The sequence below is a fragment of the Oncorhynchus kisutch genome, unplaced genomic scaffold, assembly GCF_002021735.2.
Source record: "Oncorhynchus kisutch isolate 150728-3 unplaced genomic scaffold, Okis_V2 Okis01b-Okis20b_hom, whole genome shotgun sequence".
Taxonomy (NCBI): Eukaryota; Metazoa; Chordata; class Actinopteri; order Salmoniformes; family Salmonidae; genus Oncorhynchus; species Oncorhynchus kisutch.
In genome coordinates, this window is record NW_022261978.1 from 3,324,497 (window position 1) to 3,341,427 (window position 16,931).

The 16,931-nt window shown below is 48.7% G+C and overlaps 1 protein-coding gene across 1 annotated transcript in view; it reads left to right on the top strand.

Annotated features, from left to right (window-relative positions):
- The window catches only part of LOC116358803 (ethanolamine-phosphate cytidylyltransferase-like), a 25,291-nt gene continuing 8,360 nt past the window's right edge, over positions 1-16,931 (top strand). Inside the window, exons 1-8 of the mRNA XM_031811005.1 lie at positions 1-319; positions 4,883-4,971; positions 5,102-5,150; positions 5,345-5,457; positions 6,935-7,086; positions 7,353-7,394; positions 8,287-8,425; positions 9,389-9,471. Of these exons, the coding sequence (XP_031666865.1) occupies positions 198-319; positions 4,883-4,971; positions 5,102-5,150; positions 5,345-5,457; positions 6,935-7,086; positions 7,353-7,394; positions 8,287-8,425; positions 9,389-9,471 (789 nt within the window). The 5' untranslated portion in view covers positions 1-197. The remainder of the gene's footprint in view (positions 320-4,882; positions 4,972-5,101; positions 5,151-5,344; positions 5,458-6,934; positions 7,087-7,352; positions 7,395-8,286; positions 8,426-9,388; positions 9,472-16,931) is intronic.

Sequence of the window (16,931 nt, forward strand, 5' to 3'; positions counted from 1 at the left end):
GCCAGCAGCATGGCCGCTACCTAGGAGTAGTCATGGTTCGACCGTGACGCGAATTCCACTCCAAAGGAGGCGTTGTCCTACCGGCGGGTTCATTCTTACGTTAAACCGGGGGATGGGATCACCCAACCCGTCATTTTAACGGCATTATTTTATTATTTTGTGGTTTTAGCTCAGAGTTTTAATATTATTTTATCAACATGATCAAGAACGGTCACCACACATCGAGTGAGCAGGGGATAGAGAGCGGTGCTAAGCAGGGAGACTTGGCTTGCAGCCCAGAGAAGAGGAAGCGCTCTGTCCGGGTGTGGTGTGATGGCTGGTAAGTCGTGTAGCTACGCCTCCTGTCCAGCTAGCGACTTATATTAGCTACATGTACAACGTTGCCTAGCTGCGAAAAGGGTTTATATCATGTTTGGTGGTCTGTTGTGTGTATAGTAACCTCAGTAATTTAAGTAGCTAGGTAACGTTAGCTAGGCTAGTGACTAACTGTTAGCGTAGCTTTACCAACAATGTTACATTTTGGTTGATCAACTGTTGATTATAACCACTAAGCTAGATAACGGCACATCGTTACATTCCGCTTCACACCAACTGGCTAACTAGGTACTTTTGCTACTTTGTAAACATGAACTTGAGTTGCTGCATGGCAAAACAAAAGTGTCTACTGATGTGATTATTTTGTGATTTCAAATACCCCTAAAGTCAGATAACTACAGTACCTACTAGCCAGCTATACTGTTTCAGTTGCTACCTTTCTGAGAGAGGGGCTGTGAATATGATCACAGCCTGCCCGTGTCGACCAGTAGGAACGGAATGATCTCAGCTAGACTTAAGTTTCTGTGCACATGGTTTGCTAAATGCGGTTTAGGTAGGATGTTACGTAACCTTGGCTGTCACTGTGATGTATGGATATTGGGGAGGCAGGTAGCCTAGTGGTAAGGTTGTTGGATCGAAAATCCCTGAGTTGACAAGGTAAACATCTGTCGTTCTGCCTCTGAACAAGGCAGTTAACCCACTGTTCCCCGGTTCTCCTTTGCACCTCAGTATCTCTACTTGCACATCTATCACTCCCGTGTTTAATTGCTGTATTGTAATTGTTTCGCCACCATGGCCTATTTATTGCCTTTCCTCCCTTATCTCACCTCATTTGCTCATATTGTATATAGACTTTTGTTTTCTACTGTATTATTGACTGTGTTTGTTTATTCCATGTGTAACTGTGTTGTTTGTGTCACACTGCTTTGCTTTATCTTGGCCAGGTCGTAGCTGTAAATGAGGACTTGTTCTCAACTGGCCTACCTGGTGAAATAAAAATGTAATAAAAAGGCCGTCAATTTAAATAAGAATTTGTTCTTAAACTGGCTTAAATAAAGCTTATTATTGGAGTTGCAGTTGCTGACTTGCTGCTAGCTAACAATTAGCCTGGTCCCAAATCGGTTTGTGTTTGACAATTCCTTGAGGAGCAGAAACAGACTGGCACCAGTCTAGTTGTCTACAACCATAGACCATATCAGTTCTAGCTCTGTGTATGGCTACAGCCTTTCTCATATACAGCTGACCTGTACAGTAGTTGGCTGGCAACGGTTGGTAGGCCGGAAGAACGGTCATTCATTTGTTGATTGATCTGAAAGCCACTGTTTTAGCTACTTGGTATCAATTTCATGCTATAGAAAGGTATACAGACTAGCCCAAACTAATACCTCTTATTACGTTTATAATAACTGTATTTTACTAACTGTAAACATGACGAGCCCAGTGGGACTAAGGCTGTTGTCATGGCAACACTACTGTATGTTGCAACGCTTGACTTGTTGTCAGAGGACAATGTGCAGAGTGACATAGTTAGCTACCCAACCCAGTTGGCAAGGAAGTACAAAGTCCACCCTTATCAGCTGACCATAGCATCACATCTCCTAGTGTGTGACACTTTTGTTTACGTTTATATTTTGGTCATTTAGCAGACGGTCTTATCACATTGATGTTTGTTTCCCAAACAAAAACAGTTGTTAACTTTCAGCAGTAGCTTGGCATTAGGTCAAGTCAACACCTGTTTTATTTGGTGCATGTGACAAATAACATTTGATTAGTAGCTAATAGGCCTTTATTCAAGTTTGTAAAAGACATGAATGCCTGATAAGGCTCCTTCCTGGGTGACGTTTCCCCTAGCTACAGATCTAGGATCATCTCCCCAATCCTAACCTTAACCATGAATGGGGGAAATGCCTAAATGACCCAAGATCAGAGTCTACTCTAGGGGCACCTTCTTCCTCCCTTGATAAGGATGAGGTAGAAGCTCTGTGATCGATTCTGCTGTCTGCCAGGTGGAGAATGACCTGCAGTAACCTTTGTCTCCCTGTGGATTAGAGAGGAGTCAGGAGAGTAAGTTATTAGCCAAGGCCAATAACACGCTCTGATGCCCTTGCTCTGGCTTGGTTCAAATACTTTACCTGGGTTATATTCATTAAGTCAACTTGTCCCATAAAGAAATGTGCTTGTTTTGTTTCAACCCCATACGGTGTGCACTAAATCAATAGGAAATACCACCCTGGCTTACTATCACTGATTCAACACCACTGGATAGGGGAAAGTAAAGGATTCTACTACTTAGCTTTCACCTATTAACAGACACCAGATCAGTGATTAGGCTCTTTCAAAGAAGAAGGGGGAGGAGGAAGGAAGGATGCATTTTGAGAGTACTCAAACAGGGCTAGTCTCTCACTCCCGCCAATCCACACCACCTAGTACCTACAGCCTGCATTGTGCTCATCATGGGATGTGTCCAAAATGGCAGCCTATGTTGTGCACTTCTTTTGACCAAGGGCACCTCTTTTGATCAGAGCCCTATAGTGCACTTACTGTAATACTAAATAGCCTTTTATGGGGTAGTGTCCCAAACTGAACCCTATTCCCTTTATAGGGCACTACTTTAGACCAGGGCCCTATTCCCTTTATAGGGCACTACTTTTGCCCAGGACCCATAAGGCTCAGGTTAAATGTAGTGCATCATGTAGGGTACAGAGTACCATTTGGTTCGCTGACGTGGTCTTGCTGAGTTTACTTGAGGCGAGAGCCGACTGACTCCCACCTCCCCGTTCTCACCTTGTGACTGGTGGTGGCATAGCTATAAACACTGCTCTCACACAGACACAGATACTCTGCCCTCGTGGTACCCAGACAGAAAGCTAGTTTGTGATAGCTTGTTTTGACATGGTATAAATAACTAACCAACCGTCTGTCTGTGTACATAGTGATTAAGTATTAATAACTAACCAACATAGTGAACATGTCGTCCAGTGACAGATACAGCATGGGGGTGGCAGAGGGGTCTTTTAGGGGGTGGCAGAGGGGTCTTTTAGGGGGTAGCAGGGAGTTCTTTTAGGGGGTAGCAGGGAGTTCTTTTAGGGGGTAGCAGGGGGGTCTTTTAGGGGGTAGCAGGGGGTTCTTTTAGGGGGTAGCAGGAGGGTCTTTTAGGGGGTAGCAGGAGGGTCTTTTAGGGGGTAGCAGGAGGGTCTTTTAGGGGGTAGCAGGGGGGTCTTTTAGGGGGTAGCAGGGTTTTTCTTTAGGGGGTAGCAGGAGGGTTTTTTAGGGGGTAGCAGGAGGGGTCTTTTAGGGGGTGGCAGAGGGGTCTTTTAGGGGGTAGCAGGAGGGTCTTTTAGGGGGTAGCAGGGGGGTCTTTTAGGTGGTAGCAGGGGGGTCTTTTAGGGGGTAGCAGAATGGTCTTTTAGGGGGTAGCAGGAGTGTCTTTTAGGGGGTAGCAGGTTAGCTACTTAATTAATACTTAATCACTATGTAAACAGACAGACGGTTGGTTAGTTATTTATACCCACTATTCTGGACTGCCATGTCAAAACAAGCTATCACAAACTAGCTTTCTGTCTGGGTACCACGAGGGCAGAGTATCTGTGTCTGTGTGAGAGCAGTGTTTATAGCAGGGGGGTCCTTTAGGGGGTAGCAGGGGTTCTTTTAGGTTGTAGCAGAGGGGTCTTTTAGGTTGTAGCAGAGGGGTCTTTTAGGTTGTAGCAGAGGGGTCTTTTAGGGGAGCAGGGAGAGGGAAAGAAAGTGGGAGAGGGCGAGAGATGAGTGATAAGAGTACATCAAAATAAAACAGAAGCACTCAGTGTACTTTGTTACAGCGGAGTATGTCCCAAATGGCACCCTATTTCCTACAGCCTACAGTGTGCACTCAGAATAATTTCTTTACATGGTGGAATGAATTAGAGGGAGTGGCTGTTTGGCCAAAACCCAGCAAGTTATGTGGATAGGACAGACCTATCAGAGGCAGGCTCTCTGTACTATAGTGGCAGTGTAAAGGAGAGTTGTTGGGAGTCCCCAGTTGATCTGCCTGTCTGCTGGTCTTAGCCTGGGATACTGTCGTCTTGGTTACACCTCAGGGATAATTCCCATGGTAATCCTGGTGAGAGGAATCAGTACTTACACACACACATTACAGAGAGAGGATGACACACATACTGCCAGATCCACACATTGTACTTTCCTCGGGCTGAATCCTAACCTGAGAAACGTAACTTGTTTTGTTCAGTGTAAATCCTACCATGGCTGGTCATCATGTGACCGGAGGACAGAAGGAGGACGGAGCAGAATGTAGGGTTGTGTGGGGTGATGGGTCTGCTGTGTGGAAGGAGAGAGAGGTTCCTCCATATCTATTCCATGAGGGAGGGGAGTGAGGGAGTGAGGGAGGGCAGGCAGGCAGGCAGGCAGGCAGGCAACCACCCACCACCACCACCACTGGATAGAGATGCCAACTATCAAGTATAGAGCAGCTTCTCATTAAAACACTAGCCCCTCCCTTAGACCAGCTCAGTTATACACACACGGTCTGTCCCACGTTAATGACATCATGCTCTCTCTCCCTGTCCTGTAGTTATGACATGGTGCACTACGGCCACTCCAACCAGCTGAGACAGGCTAAGGCCATGGGAGATTACCTCATCGTTGGAGTACATACAGATGGTGAACACACACACACACGGAGACACGCATATTAATCATAAGTATCTCATTCTCTGTTTCTTCACTTGTCTCTCTGTTCCCCTCCACTACACTACAGTAATATACAGTCACTTCCCTTCTCTCCCTCCAGAAGAGATCTCGAAGCACAAGGGTCCTCCTGTCTTCACCCAGGCAGAGAGGTATGAAAATCACTGCATTTCATTTTCATGTAAATGGACAATAAAGTTGTGGTATGTAAATGGACAATGAAGTTGTGGTATGTAAATGGACAATGAAGTTGTGGTATGTAAATGGACAATGAAGTTGTGGTATGTAATGGACAATGAAGTTGTGGTATGTAAATGGACAATGAAGTTGTGGTATGGTGTTGTAGGTATAAGATGGTGCGGGCTATCAAGTGGGTGGATGAGATCGTAGAGGGTGCTCCCTACGTCACCACACTGGACACACTGGACAAATACAACAGTGACTTCTGCGTTCACGGAGGTAAGGGGGAGGGAGCGGGAGGTAAGGGGAGGGTAAGGGGAGGGAGGGAGCGGGAGGTAAGGGGAGGAAGGTAAGGGGAGGAAGGTAAGGGGAGGGAGGTAAGGGGAGGGAGGTAAGGGGAGGGAGGTAAGGGGAGGAAGGTAAGGGGAGGGAGGTAAGGGGAGGGAGGTAAGGGGAGGGAGGTAGGGGAGGGAGGTAAGGGGAGGAGGAGGTAAGGGGAGGGAAGGTAAGGGGGAGGGAGGTAAGGGGAGGGAGGTAAGGGGAGGGAGGGAAGGGGAGGGAGGTAAGGGGAGGGAGGTAAGGGGGAGGGAGGTAAGGGGGAGGGAGGTAAGGGGAGGGGGAGGGAGGTAAGGGGAGGGAGCGGGAGGTTAAGGGGAGGGAGCGGGAGGTAAGGGGAGGGAGCGGGAGGTAAGTGGAGGGAGCGGGAGGTAAGGGGAGGGAGGGAGCGGGTGGTAAGGGGAGGGAGGGAGCGGGTGGGGGAGGTAAGGGGAGGGAGGGAGCGGGTGGGGGAGGTAAGGGGACGGGAGCGGGAGGTAAGGGGACGGGAGCGGGAGGTAATGGGACGGGAGGTAAGGGAGCGAGCGAGCGGGAGGTAAGGGAGCGAGCGAGCGGAGGTAAGGGGAGGGAGCGAGCGGGAGGTAAGGGGAGGGAGCGAGCGGGAGGTAAGGGGGAGGGAGCGAGCGAGCGGGAGGTAATGGGAGGTAATGGGAGGGAGCGGGAGGTAAGGGGAGGGAGGGAGGGAGCGGGAGGAAAGGGGAGGGAGGGAGGGAGCGGGAGGTAAGGGGAGGGGGAGGGAGGGAGGGAGTGGGAGGTAAGGGGAGGGAGGGAGGGAGGGAGGGAGGGAGCGGGAGGTAAGGGGAGAGGGCGGGAGGTAAGGGGAGGGGAGCGGGAGGTAAGGGGAGAGGGCGGGAGGTAAGGGGAGGGACGGAGCGGGAGGTAAGGGGAGGGAGCGGGCGCGAGGTAAGGGGAGGGAGCGGGAGGTAAAGGGAGGGAGGTAAGGGGAGGGAGCGCGAGGTAAGGGGAGGGAGCGCGAGGTAAGGGGAGGGAGCGGGAGCTAAGGGGAGGGAGCGGGAGGTAAAGGGAGGGAGGTAAGGGGAGGGAGCAGGAGGTAAGGGGAGGAGGCGGAGGTAAGGGGAGGAAGCGGACGCTAAAGGGGAGGGCGCGGGAGGTAAAGGGAGCGGAGGGGAGGGAGCGGAGGTGAGGGAGGGAGGGAGCGGAGTGAGGGAGGGAGCGGAGGTAGGGGGAGGGAGGGAGCGGGAGGTAAAGGGAGTGGGACGTAGGGGGAGGGGGGCCCTGACAGATCGATTTGTTACTTTTTACAGGAGAACAGGGACTCATCCTCCTTCCATATTTATGTGTTTATTTAGACAGTTGAGAATGTACATTCCAGGCTGCAGTGGCAGAACAGTGTCAGAGGTGGGATTCTGTCATGTTGGGCTGATGTCAGAAACTCCAACGTTGTCCTTGTGTACCTTAGATGACATCACTCTGACGGTGGACGGTAAGGACACGTATGCGGAGGTGAAGAGAGAGGGCCGGTACCGGGAGTGTAGACGCACCCAGGGGGTCTCCACCACAGACCTGGTGGGCCGCATGCTGCTCATGACTAAAACCCACCACAGTAACATCGTGAGTACCACACACACAGAGTGCACACTGACCCTACAGTACCATAGTGTGTGTGCTTACAGCAGGGGAGGCTGGTGAGGGGAGGACGGTTCATACTAAAGGTTGGAACGGAGGGAAGGGTATTAAACACATTCCATTCATTCTGCTCCAGCCCATCCTCCCCAATTAAGGTGTCACCAACCTCCTGTGGCTTACACTGTTGTAATGGCAGAAATCACACAGGACTGACCTCAAGCAAAACTCTCTCTTCCTCTGTCGGTTTACAGGACAACTCAGACTACCAACAGCACACGGACAACTTTGGGAAGGTAAATATTACTATTCAAATATATTCTGGAGAGGAAGTGGAGATGACAACACTCTGTGGTTGTGGATTATTCTGAACACAAGGGGGCGCAATTCCCCTGCTCAGGACAACCATGGTGTGCTGTACATCTCAGTGAAAATAGTTCTGTAGTGTATTCAGATGGAATGTTCAGAAAGTTAAGTCCGATTTTTATTTTATATTTTTTAACAAAACGTCTCTTTGGAACATCCATGTGAGCCTGCTTTCTGAGGTGTTACTTCTTCAGGCTTTCCGACTACTATGAGATGGCTGGGTTTCTGAGGAGTTCCTCAGGCTTTCCAACTACTATGAGATGGCTGGGTTTCTGAGGAGTTACTTCTTCAGGCTTTCCAACTACTATGAGATGGCTGGGTTTCTGAGGAGTTACTTCTTCAGGCTTTCCGACTACTATGAGATGGCTGGGTTTCTGAGGAGTTCCTCAGGCTTTCCAACTACTATGAGATGGCTGGGTTTCTGAGGAGTTACTTCTTCAGGCTTTCCAACTACTATGAGATGGCTGGGTTTCTGAGGAGTTCCTCAGGCTTTCCAACTACTATGAGATGGCTGGGTTTCTGAGGAGTTCCTCAGGCTTTCCAACTACTATGAGATGGCTGGGTTTCTGAGGAGTTCCTCAGGCTTTCCAACTACTATGAGATGGCTGGGTTTCTGAGGAGTTCCTCAGGCTTTCCAACTACTATGAGATGGCTGGGTTTCTGAGGTTAGGGTTTAGAATGGGCCCTTCCCCTCTCTCCTCCCCTCCATGTTCTCCCCAGGGTCCTAAGGGCCACAGTCTATGGACAGGAGTTGGGATAGGTTTGTGTTAGGTTTAGATGAGGGTTAGAGGTTATGACTATAATAGTGTTTCGTCTCCCCAGGGTCCTAAGGGCCACAGTCCATGGACAGGAGTGTCCCAGTTCCTCCAGACCTCCCAGAAGATCATCCAGTTTGCCTCAGGACAGGAGGCCCAACCTGGGGACACCATCATCTACGTAGCCGGGGCCTTCGACCTCTTCCGTATCCTTATGTATCGCTGTGTCTGTGAGAGAGACAGACACATGGTGGTTGTGTGTCTGTGAGAGAGACAGACACATGGTGGTTGTGTGTCTGTGAGAGAGACAGACACATGGTGGTTGTGTGTCTGTGAGAGACAGACACATGGTGGTTGTGTGTCTGTGAGAGAGACAGACACATGGTGGTTGTGTGTCTGTGAGAGAGACAGACACATGGTGGTTGTGTGTCTGTGAGAGAGACAGACACATGGTGGTTGTGTGTCTGTGAGCTAGACAAATGGTGGTTGTGTGTCTGTGAGAGAGACAGACACATGGTGGTTGTGTGTCTGTGAGAGAGACAGACACATGGTGGTTGTGTGTCTGTGAGAGAGACAGACACATGGTGGTTGTGTGTCTGTGAGCTAGACAAATGGTGGTTGTGTGTCTGTGAGAGAGACAGACACATGGTGGTTGTGTGTCTGTGAGCTAGACAAATGGTGGTTGTGTGTCTGTGAGCTAGACAATGGTGGTTGTGTGTCTGTGAGCTAGACAAATGGTGGTTGTGTGTCTGTGAGAGAGACAGACACATGGTGGTTGTGTGTCTGTGAGAGAGACACTTGGTGGTTGTGTGTCTGTGAGAGAGACACTTGGTGGTTGTGTGTCTGTGAGAGAGACAGACACTTGGTGGTTGTGTGTCTGTGAGAGAGACAGACACTTGGTGGTTGTGTGTCTGTGAGAGAGACAGACACTTGGTGGTTGTGTGTCTGTGAGAGAGACAGACACATGGTGGTTGTGTGTCTGTGAGAGAGACAGACACATGGTGGTTGTGTGTCTGTGAGAGAGGCCGAGACAAAGGGTGGTTGTGTGTCTGTGAGAGAGGCCGAGACAAAGGGTGGTTGTGTGTCTGTGAGAGAGGCCGAGACAAAGGGTGGTTGTCTCTCTCTCTCTCTCTGTGTGTGTTATTACCTTGACCACTCCTCCCCGTCAGACATTGGTCATGTTGACTTCCTAGAGACGGTCTACAAACAGGCTGAGAGGCCTTACGTCATCGTGGGACTGCACTTTGACCAGGTATGTACACACACACAAACAAACACACACACGTTCAGAAAACGCTGACCCCATCAGATTCAGTCAACATTTGCACTGAGCCAAAGGGTAGAGTTGCCACTTTCAAGATGCGGACTCTAACCCGGAATTTATAAGAAATCTTGCTATGCCCTCCGACGAACCATCAAACAGGCCAAGCGCCAATACAGGGCTAATATTGAATCGTACTACACCGGCTCCGACGCGCGTCTTATGTGGCAGGGCTTGCAAACTATTACAGACTACAAAGGGAAGCACAGCCGCGAGCTGCCCAGTGACACGAGCCTACCAGACGAGCTAAATCACTTCTACGCTCGCTTCGAGGCAAGCAAAACTGAGGCATGCATGAGAGCATCAGCTGTTCCGGACGACTGTGTGATCACGCTCTCCATAGCCGACGTGAATAAGACCTTCAAACAATTCAACATTCACAAAGGCGCCGGGCCAGACTGATTATGTGCTCCGGGCATGTGCTGACCAACTGGCAGGTGTCTTCACTGACATTTTAAAACATGTCCCTGATTGAGTCTGTAATACCAACATGTTTCAAGCAGACCACCATAGTCCCTGTGCCAAAGAACACTAAGGCAACCTGCCTAAATGACTACAGACCTGTAGCACTCACCTCCGTAGCCATGAAGTGCTTTGAAAGGCTGGTAATGGCTCACATCAACACCATTATCCCAGAAACCCTAGACCCACTCCAATTTGCATACCACCAAAACAGATCCACAGATATCCACACTGCCCTTTCCCACCTGGACAAAAGGAACACCTTTGTGAGAATGCTGTTCATTGACTACAGCTCAGCGTTCAACACCATAATGCCCTCAAAGCTCATCACTAAGCTAAAGACCCTGGGACTAAACACCTCCCTCTGCAACGGGATTCTGGACTTCCAGACAGGTCGATCCCAGGTGCTGCTACCTACCCTCAACACAACTGCCACACTGATCCTCAACACTGGAGCCCCTCAAGGGTGCGTGCTCAGTCCCCTCCTGTACTCCCTGTTCACCCACTACTGCGTGGCCAGGTACGACTCCCAACACCATCATTAAGTTTGCAGATGACGCAACAGTGGTGGGCCTGATCATCAACAACGACGAGACAGCCTATAGGAAGGAGGTCAGAGACGTGGCCGGGTGGTGCCAGAATAACAACCTATCCCTCAACGTGATCAAGACAAAGGAGATGATTGTGGACTACAGGAAAAGGAGGAACGAGCACACCCCATTCTCATCGACGGGGCTGTAGTGGAGCAGGTTCCTTGGTGTCCAAGTTCCTTGGTGTCCACATCACCAACAAACGAACATGGTCGTAACACACCAAGACAGTCGTGAAGAGGGTACAACAAAATCTTTTCCCCCTCAGGAAACTAAAAGATTTGGCATGGGTCCTCAGATCCTCAAAAGGTTCTACAGCTGCACCATTGAGAGCATGACTGGTTGCATCACCGCCTGGTATGTCAACTGCTGGGCCTCCGACCGCAAGCCACTACAGAGGGTAGTGCAAACAACCCAGTACATTACTAGGGCTAAGCTGCCTGCCATGCAGGACCTCTACACCAGGCGGTGTCAGAAGAAGGCCCTAAAAATGTTTAACCCCCAAGCCATAAGACTCCTGAACAGGTAATCAAATGGCTACCCGGACTATATACATTGTGTCCCCCCCCCCAACCCCTCTTTTACACTGCTGCTACTCTGTTTATCATATATCTATAGTCACTTTAACCATACCTACATGTACATACTACCTCAATCAGCCCGACTAACCGGTGTCTGTATGTAGCCTCGCTACTGTTTATAGCCTCTCTACTGTATGTAGCCTCTCTACTGTATGTAGCCTCGCTACTGTTTATAGCCTCTACTGTTTATAGCCTCTCTACTGTATGTAGCCTCTCTACTGTATGTAGCCTCTCTACTGTATGTAGCCCCTCTACTGTATGTAGCCTCTCTACTGTATGTAGCCTCTCTACTGTATATAGCCTCTCTACTGTATGTAGCCTCTCTACTGTATAGAGCCTCCCTACTGTATGTAGCCTCTCTACTGTATGTAGCCTCCCTACTGTATAGAGCCTCCCTACTGTATAGAGCCTCCCTACTGTATAGAGCCTCCCTACTGTATAGAGCCTCCCTACTGTATGTATCCTCACTACTGTATGTATCCTCACTACTGTATGTAGCCTCACTACTGTATGTAGCCTCTCTACTGTATATAGCCTCTCTACTGTATGTAGCCTCTCTACTGTATGTAGCCTCTCTACTGTATGTAGCCTCCCTACTGTATATAGCCTCTCTACTGTTTATAGCCTCTCTACTGTTTATAGCCTCTCTACTGTTTATAGCCCCTCTACTGTTTGTAGCCCCTACTGTATGTAGCCTCTCTACTGTGTGTAGCCTCTCTACTGTGTGTATCCTCTTTACTGTATGTAGCCTCTTTACTGTATGTAGCCTCTCTACTGTATGTAGCCTCTCTACTGTATGTAGCCTCTACTGTGTGTAGCCTCTCTACTGTGTGTAGCCTCTCTACTGTGTGTAGCCTCTCTACTGTGTGTAGCCTCTCTACTGTGTGTAGCCTCTCTACTGTATAGAGCCTCTCTACTGTATAGAGCCTCTCTACTGTATAGAGCCTCTCTACTGTATAGAGCCTCTCTACTGTATAGAGCCTCTATTGTATATAGCCCCTCTACTGTATATAGCCTCTACTGTATGTAGCCTCTACTGTATGTAGCCTCTACTGTATAGAGCCTCTATTGTATATAGCCTCTCTACTGTATATAGCCTCTCTACTGTATGTAGCCTCTACTGTATGTAGCCTCTACTGTATGTAGCCTCTCTACTGTATGTAGCCTCCCTACTGTATGTTTCCTCTCTACTGTATGTTTCCTCTCTACTGTATGTAGCCTCTCTACTGTATATAGCCTCTCTACTGTGTGTAGCCTCTCTACTGTGTGTAGCCTCTCTACTGTGTGTAGCCTCTCTACTGTGTGTAGCCTCTCTACTGTATGTAGCCTCTCTACTGTGTGTAGCCTCTCTACTGTGTGTAGCCTCTCTACTGTATGTAGCCTCTCTACTGTATGTAGCCTCTCTACTGTATATAGCCTCCCTACTGTATATAGCCTCTCTACTGTATATAGCCTCTCTACTGTATATAGCCTCTCTACTGTATGTAGCCTCTCTACTGTATAGAGCCTCTCTACTGTATATAGCCTCTCTACTGTATATAGCCTCTCTACTGAATATAGCCTCTCTACTGTATATAACCTCTCTACTGTATGTAGCCTCTCTACTGTATATAGCCTCTCTACTGTATGTAGCCTCTCTACTGTATGTAGCCTCTCTACTGTATGTAGCCTCTCTACTGTATATAGCCTCTCTACTGTATGTAGCCTCTACTGTATGTAGCCTCTCTACTGTATATAGCCTCTCTACTGTATATAGCCTCTCTACTGTATATAGCCTCTCTACTGTATATAACCTCTCTACTGTATATAACCTCTCTACTGTATGTAGCCTCTCTACTGTATATAGCCTCTCTACTGTATGTAGCCTCTCTACTGTATATAGCCTCTCTACTGTATGTAGCCTCTCTACTGTATGTAGCCTCTCTACTGTATATAGCCTCTCTACTGTATGTAGCCTCTACTGTTATTATTCACTGTCTTTTTACTGTGTTTTATTTCCTTACCTATCTATTGTTCACCTAATACCTACTATTTTTGCACTGTTGGTGAGGGGCCTGTAAGTGAACATTTCACCTGTTGGTGAGGGGCCTGTAAGTGAACATTTCACTTGTTGGTGAGGGGCCTGTAAGTGAACATTTCACCTGTTGGTGAGGGGCCTGTAAGTGAACATTTCACCTGTTGGTGAGGGGCCTGTAAGTGAACATTTCACCTGTTGGTGAGGGGCCTGTAAGTGAACATTTCACCTGTTGGTTAGGGGCCTGTAAGTGAACATTTCACCTGTTGGTGAGGGGCCTGTAAGTGAACATTTCACTTGTTGGTTAGGGTCCTGTAAGTGAACATTTCACCTGTTGGTGAGGGGCCTGTAAGTGAACATTTCACCTGTTGGTGAGGGGCCTGTAAGTGAACATTTCACTTGTTGGTGAGGGGCCTGTAAGTGAACATTTCACCTGTTGGTGAGGGGCCTGTAAGTGAACATTTCACCTGTTGGTGAGGGGCCTGTAAGTGAACATTTCACCTGTTGGTGAGGGGCCTGTAAGAGAACATTTCACCTGTTGGTTAGGGGCCTGTAAGTGAACATTTCACCTGTTGGTGAGGGGCCTGTAAGTGAACATTTCACTTGTTGGTTAGGGTCCTGTAAGTGAACATTTCACCTGTTGGTGAGGGGCCTGTAAGTGAACATTTCACCTGTTGGTGAGGGGCCTGTAAGTGAACATTTCACCTGTTGGTGAGGGGCCTGTAAGTGAACATTTCACCTGTTGGTGAGGGGCCTGTAAGTGAACATTTCACCTGTTGGTGAGGGGCCTGTAAGTAAACATTTCACCTATTGGTGAGGGGCCTGTAAGTAAACATTTCACCTGTTGGTGAGGGGCCTGTAAGTAAACATTTCACCTGTTGGTGAGGGGCCTGTAAGTAAACATTTCACCTGTTGGTGAGGGGCCTGTAAGTAAACATTTCACCTGTTGGTGAGGGGCCTGTAAGTAAACATTTCACCTGTTGGTGAGGGGCCTGTAAGTAAACATTTCACCTGTTGGTGAGGGGCCTGTAAGTAAACATTTCACCTGTTGGTGAGGGGCCTGTAAGTAACATTTCACCTGTTGTATTCGGCGCAGGTGACAAACTTTGATTTGATTTGAAACGCTGACCCCATCAGAATCTATGTGAATGTGGTTTTCTAACCCTGTACACATGATGGGGGGGTGCTGACTGTGTGTCACTGTCCCGCTCTCTCTCTCACACACAGGCCCGTGGTACGCGCAGACACACACACACACAGGCCCGTGGTACGCGCAGACACACACACACAGGCCCATGGTACGCGCAGACACACACACACAGGACCGTGGTACGTGCAGACACACACACACACACAGGCCCGTGGTACGCGCAGACACACACACACACACACAGGCCCGTGGTACACGCAGACACACGCAGACACACACACACACACACACACACACACACACACACACACAGGCCCGTGGTACACGCAGACACACACACTGCTACAGAGAAACATGTGGATCCAGTTGACTACATTATATGAAGGGCTGACATGTCTAAAAGCTACAGAGGGCCTCGCTGCTCGTGTTCCCCAACTCCATTCCAATGAAACACGCTGCCATTGGTCGAGAGCCAGTATAAATACTCTGTCATTGGTCCTCGACTGTGGGGGTCGTCCTATTCCTTTCAGACGCTGTTCCAAGGGCGGTTGTGATGGAATGTTGAAGGTTCAATCCTAGCAGGAGGAGACTTTGCTCAACTCGATCTTCATGGGGGGAGAAAAAGTCAGCGGGTTTTAACCAAAAACAGATTTCAAAAAATACATTTAAAAAAGGGCCAACCTTCACCATTAGTGGGGATGACAGAACTGACCTAAGATCAGTGTCTAGAGGCAACCTTCACCATTAGTGGGGATGACAGAACTGACCTAAGATCAGTGTCTAGAGGCAACCTTCACCATTAGTGGGGATGACAGAACTGACCTAAGATCAGTGTCTAGAGGCAACCTTCACCATTAGTGGGGATGACAGAACTGACCTAAGATCAGTGTCTAGAGGCAACCTTCACCATTAGTGGGGATGACAGAACTGACCTAAGATCAGTGTCTAGAGGCAACCTTCACCATTAGTGGGGATGACAGAACTGACCTAAGATCAGTGTCTAGAGGCAACCTTCACCATTAGTGGGGATGACAGAACTGACCTAAGATCAGTGTCTAGAGGCAACCTTCACCATTAGTGGGGATGACAGAACTGACCTAAGATCAGTGTCTAGAGGCAACCTCCACCATTAGTGGGGATGACAGAACTGACCTAAGATCAGTGTCTAGAGGCAACCTTCACCATTAGTGGGGATGACAGAACTGACCTAAGATCAGTGTCTAGAGGCAACCTTCACCATTAGTGGGGATGACAGAACTGACCTAAGATCAGTGTCTAGAGGCAACCTTCACCATTAGTGGGGATGACAGAACTGACCTAAGATCAGTGTCTAGAGGCAACCTTCACCATTAGTGGGGATGACAGAACTGACCTAAGATCAGTGTCTAGAGGCAACCTCCACCATTAGTGGGGATGACAGAACTGACCTAAGATCAGTGTCTAGAGGCAACCTTCACCATTAGTGGGGATGACAGAACTGACCTAAGATCAGTGTCTAGAGGCAACCTTCACCATTAGTGGGGATGACAGAACTGACCTAAGATCAGTGTCTAGAGGCAACCTTCACCATTAGTGGGGATGACAGAACTGACCTAAGATCAGTGTCTAGAGGCAACCTTCACCATTAGTGGGGATGACAGAACTGACCTAAGATCAGTGTCTAGAGGCAACCTTCACCATTAGTGGGGATGACAGAACTGACCTAAGATCAGTGTCTAGAGGCAACCTTCACCATTAGTGGGGATGACAGAACTGACCTAAGATCAGTGTCTAGAGGCAACCTTCACCATTAGTGGGGATGACAGAACTGACCTAAGATCAGTGTCTAGAGGCAACCTCCACCATTAGTGGGGATGACAGAACTGACCTAAGATCAGTGTCTAGAGGCAACCTTCACCATTAGTGGGGATGACAGAACTGACCTAAGATCAGTGTCTAGAGGCAACCTTCACCATTAGTGGGGATGACAGAACTGACCTAAGATCAGTGTCTAGAGGCAACCTTCACCATTAGTGGGGATGACAGAACTGACCTAAGATCAGTGTCTAGAGGCAACCTTCACCATTAGTTGGGATGACAGAACTGACTTAAGATCAGTGTCTAGAGGCAACCTTCACCATTAGTGGGGATGACAGAACTGACCTAAGATCAGTGTCTAGAGGCAACCTTCACCATTAGTGGGGATGACAGAACTGACCTAAGATCAGTGTCTAGAGGCAACCTTCACCATTAGTGGGGATGACAGAACTGACCTAAGATCAGTGTCTAGAGGCAACCTTCACCATTAGTGGGGATGACAGAACTGACCTAAGATCAGTGTCTAGAGGCAACCTTCACCATTAGTGGGGATGACAGAACTGACCTAAGATCAGTGTCTAGAGGCAACCTTCACCATTAGTGGGGATGACAGAACTGACCTAAGATCAGTGTCTAGAGGCAACCTTCACCATTAGTGGGGATGACAGAACTGACCTAAGATCAGTGTCTAGAGGCAACCTTCACCATTAGTTGGGATGACAGAACTGACTTAAGATCAGTGTCTAGAGGCAACCTTCACCATTAGTGGGGATGACAGAACTGACCTAAGATCAGTG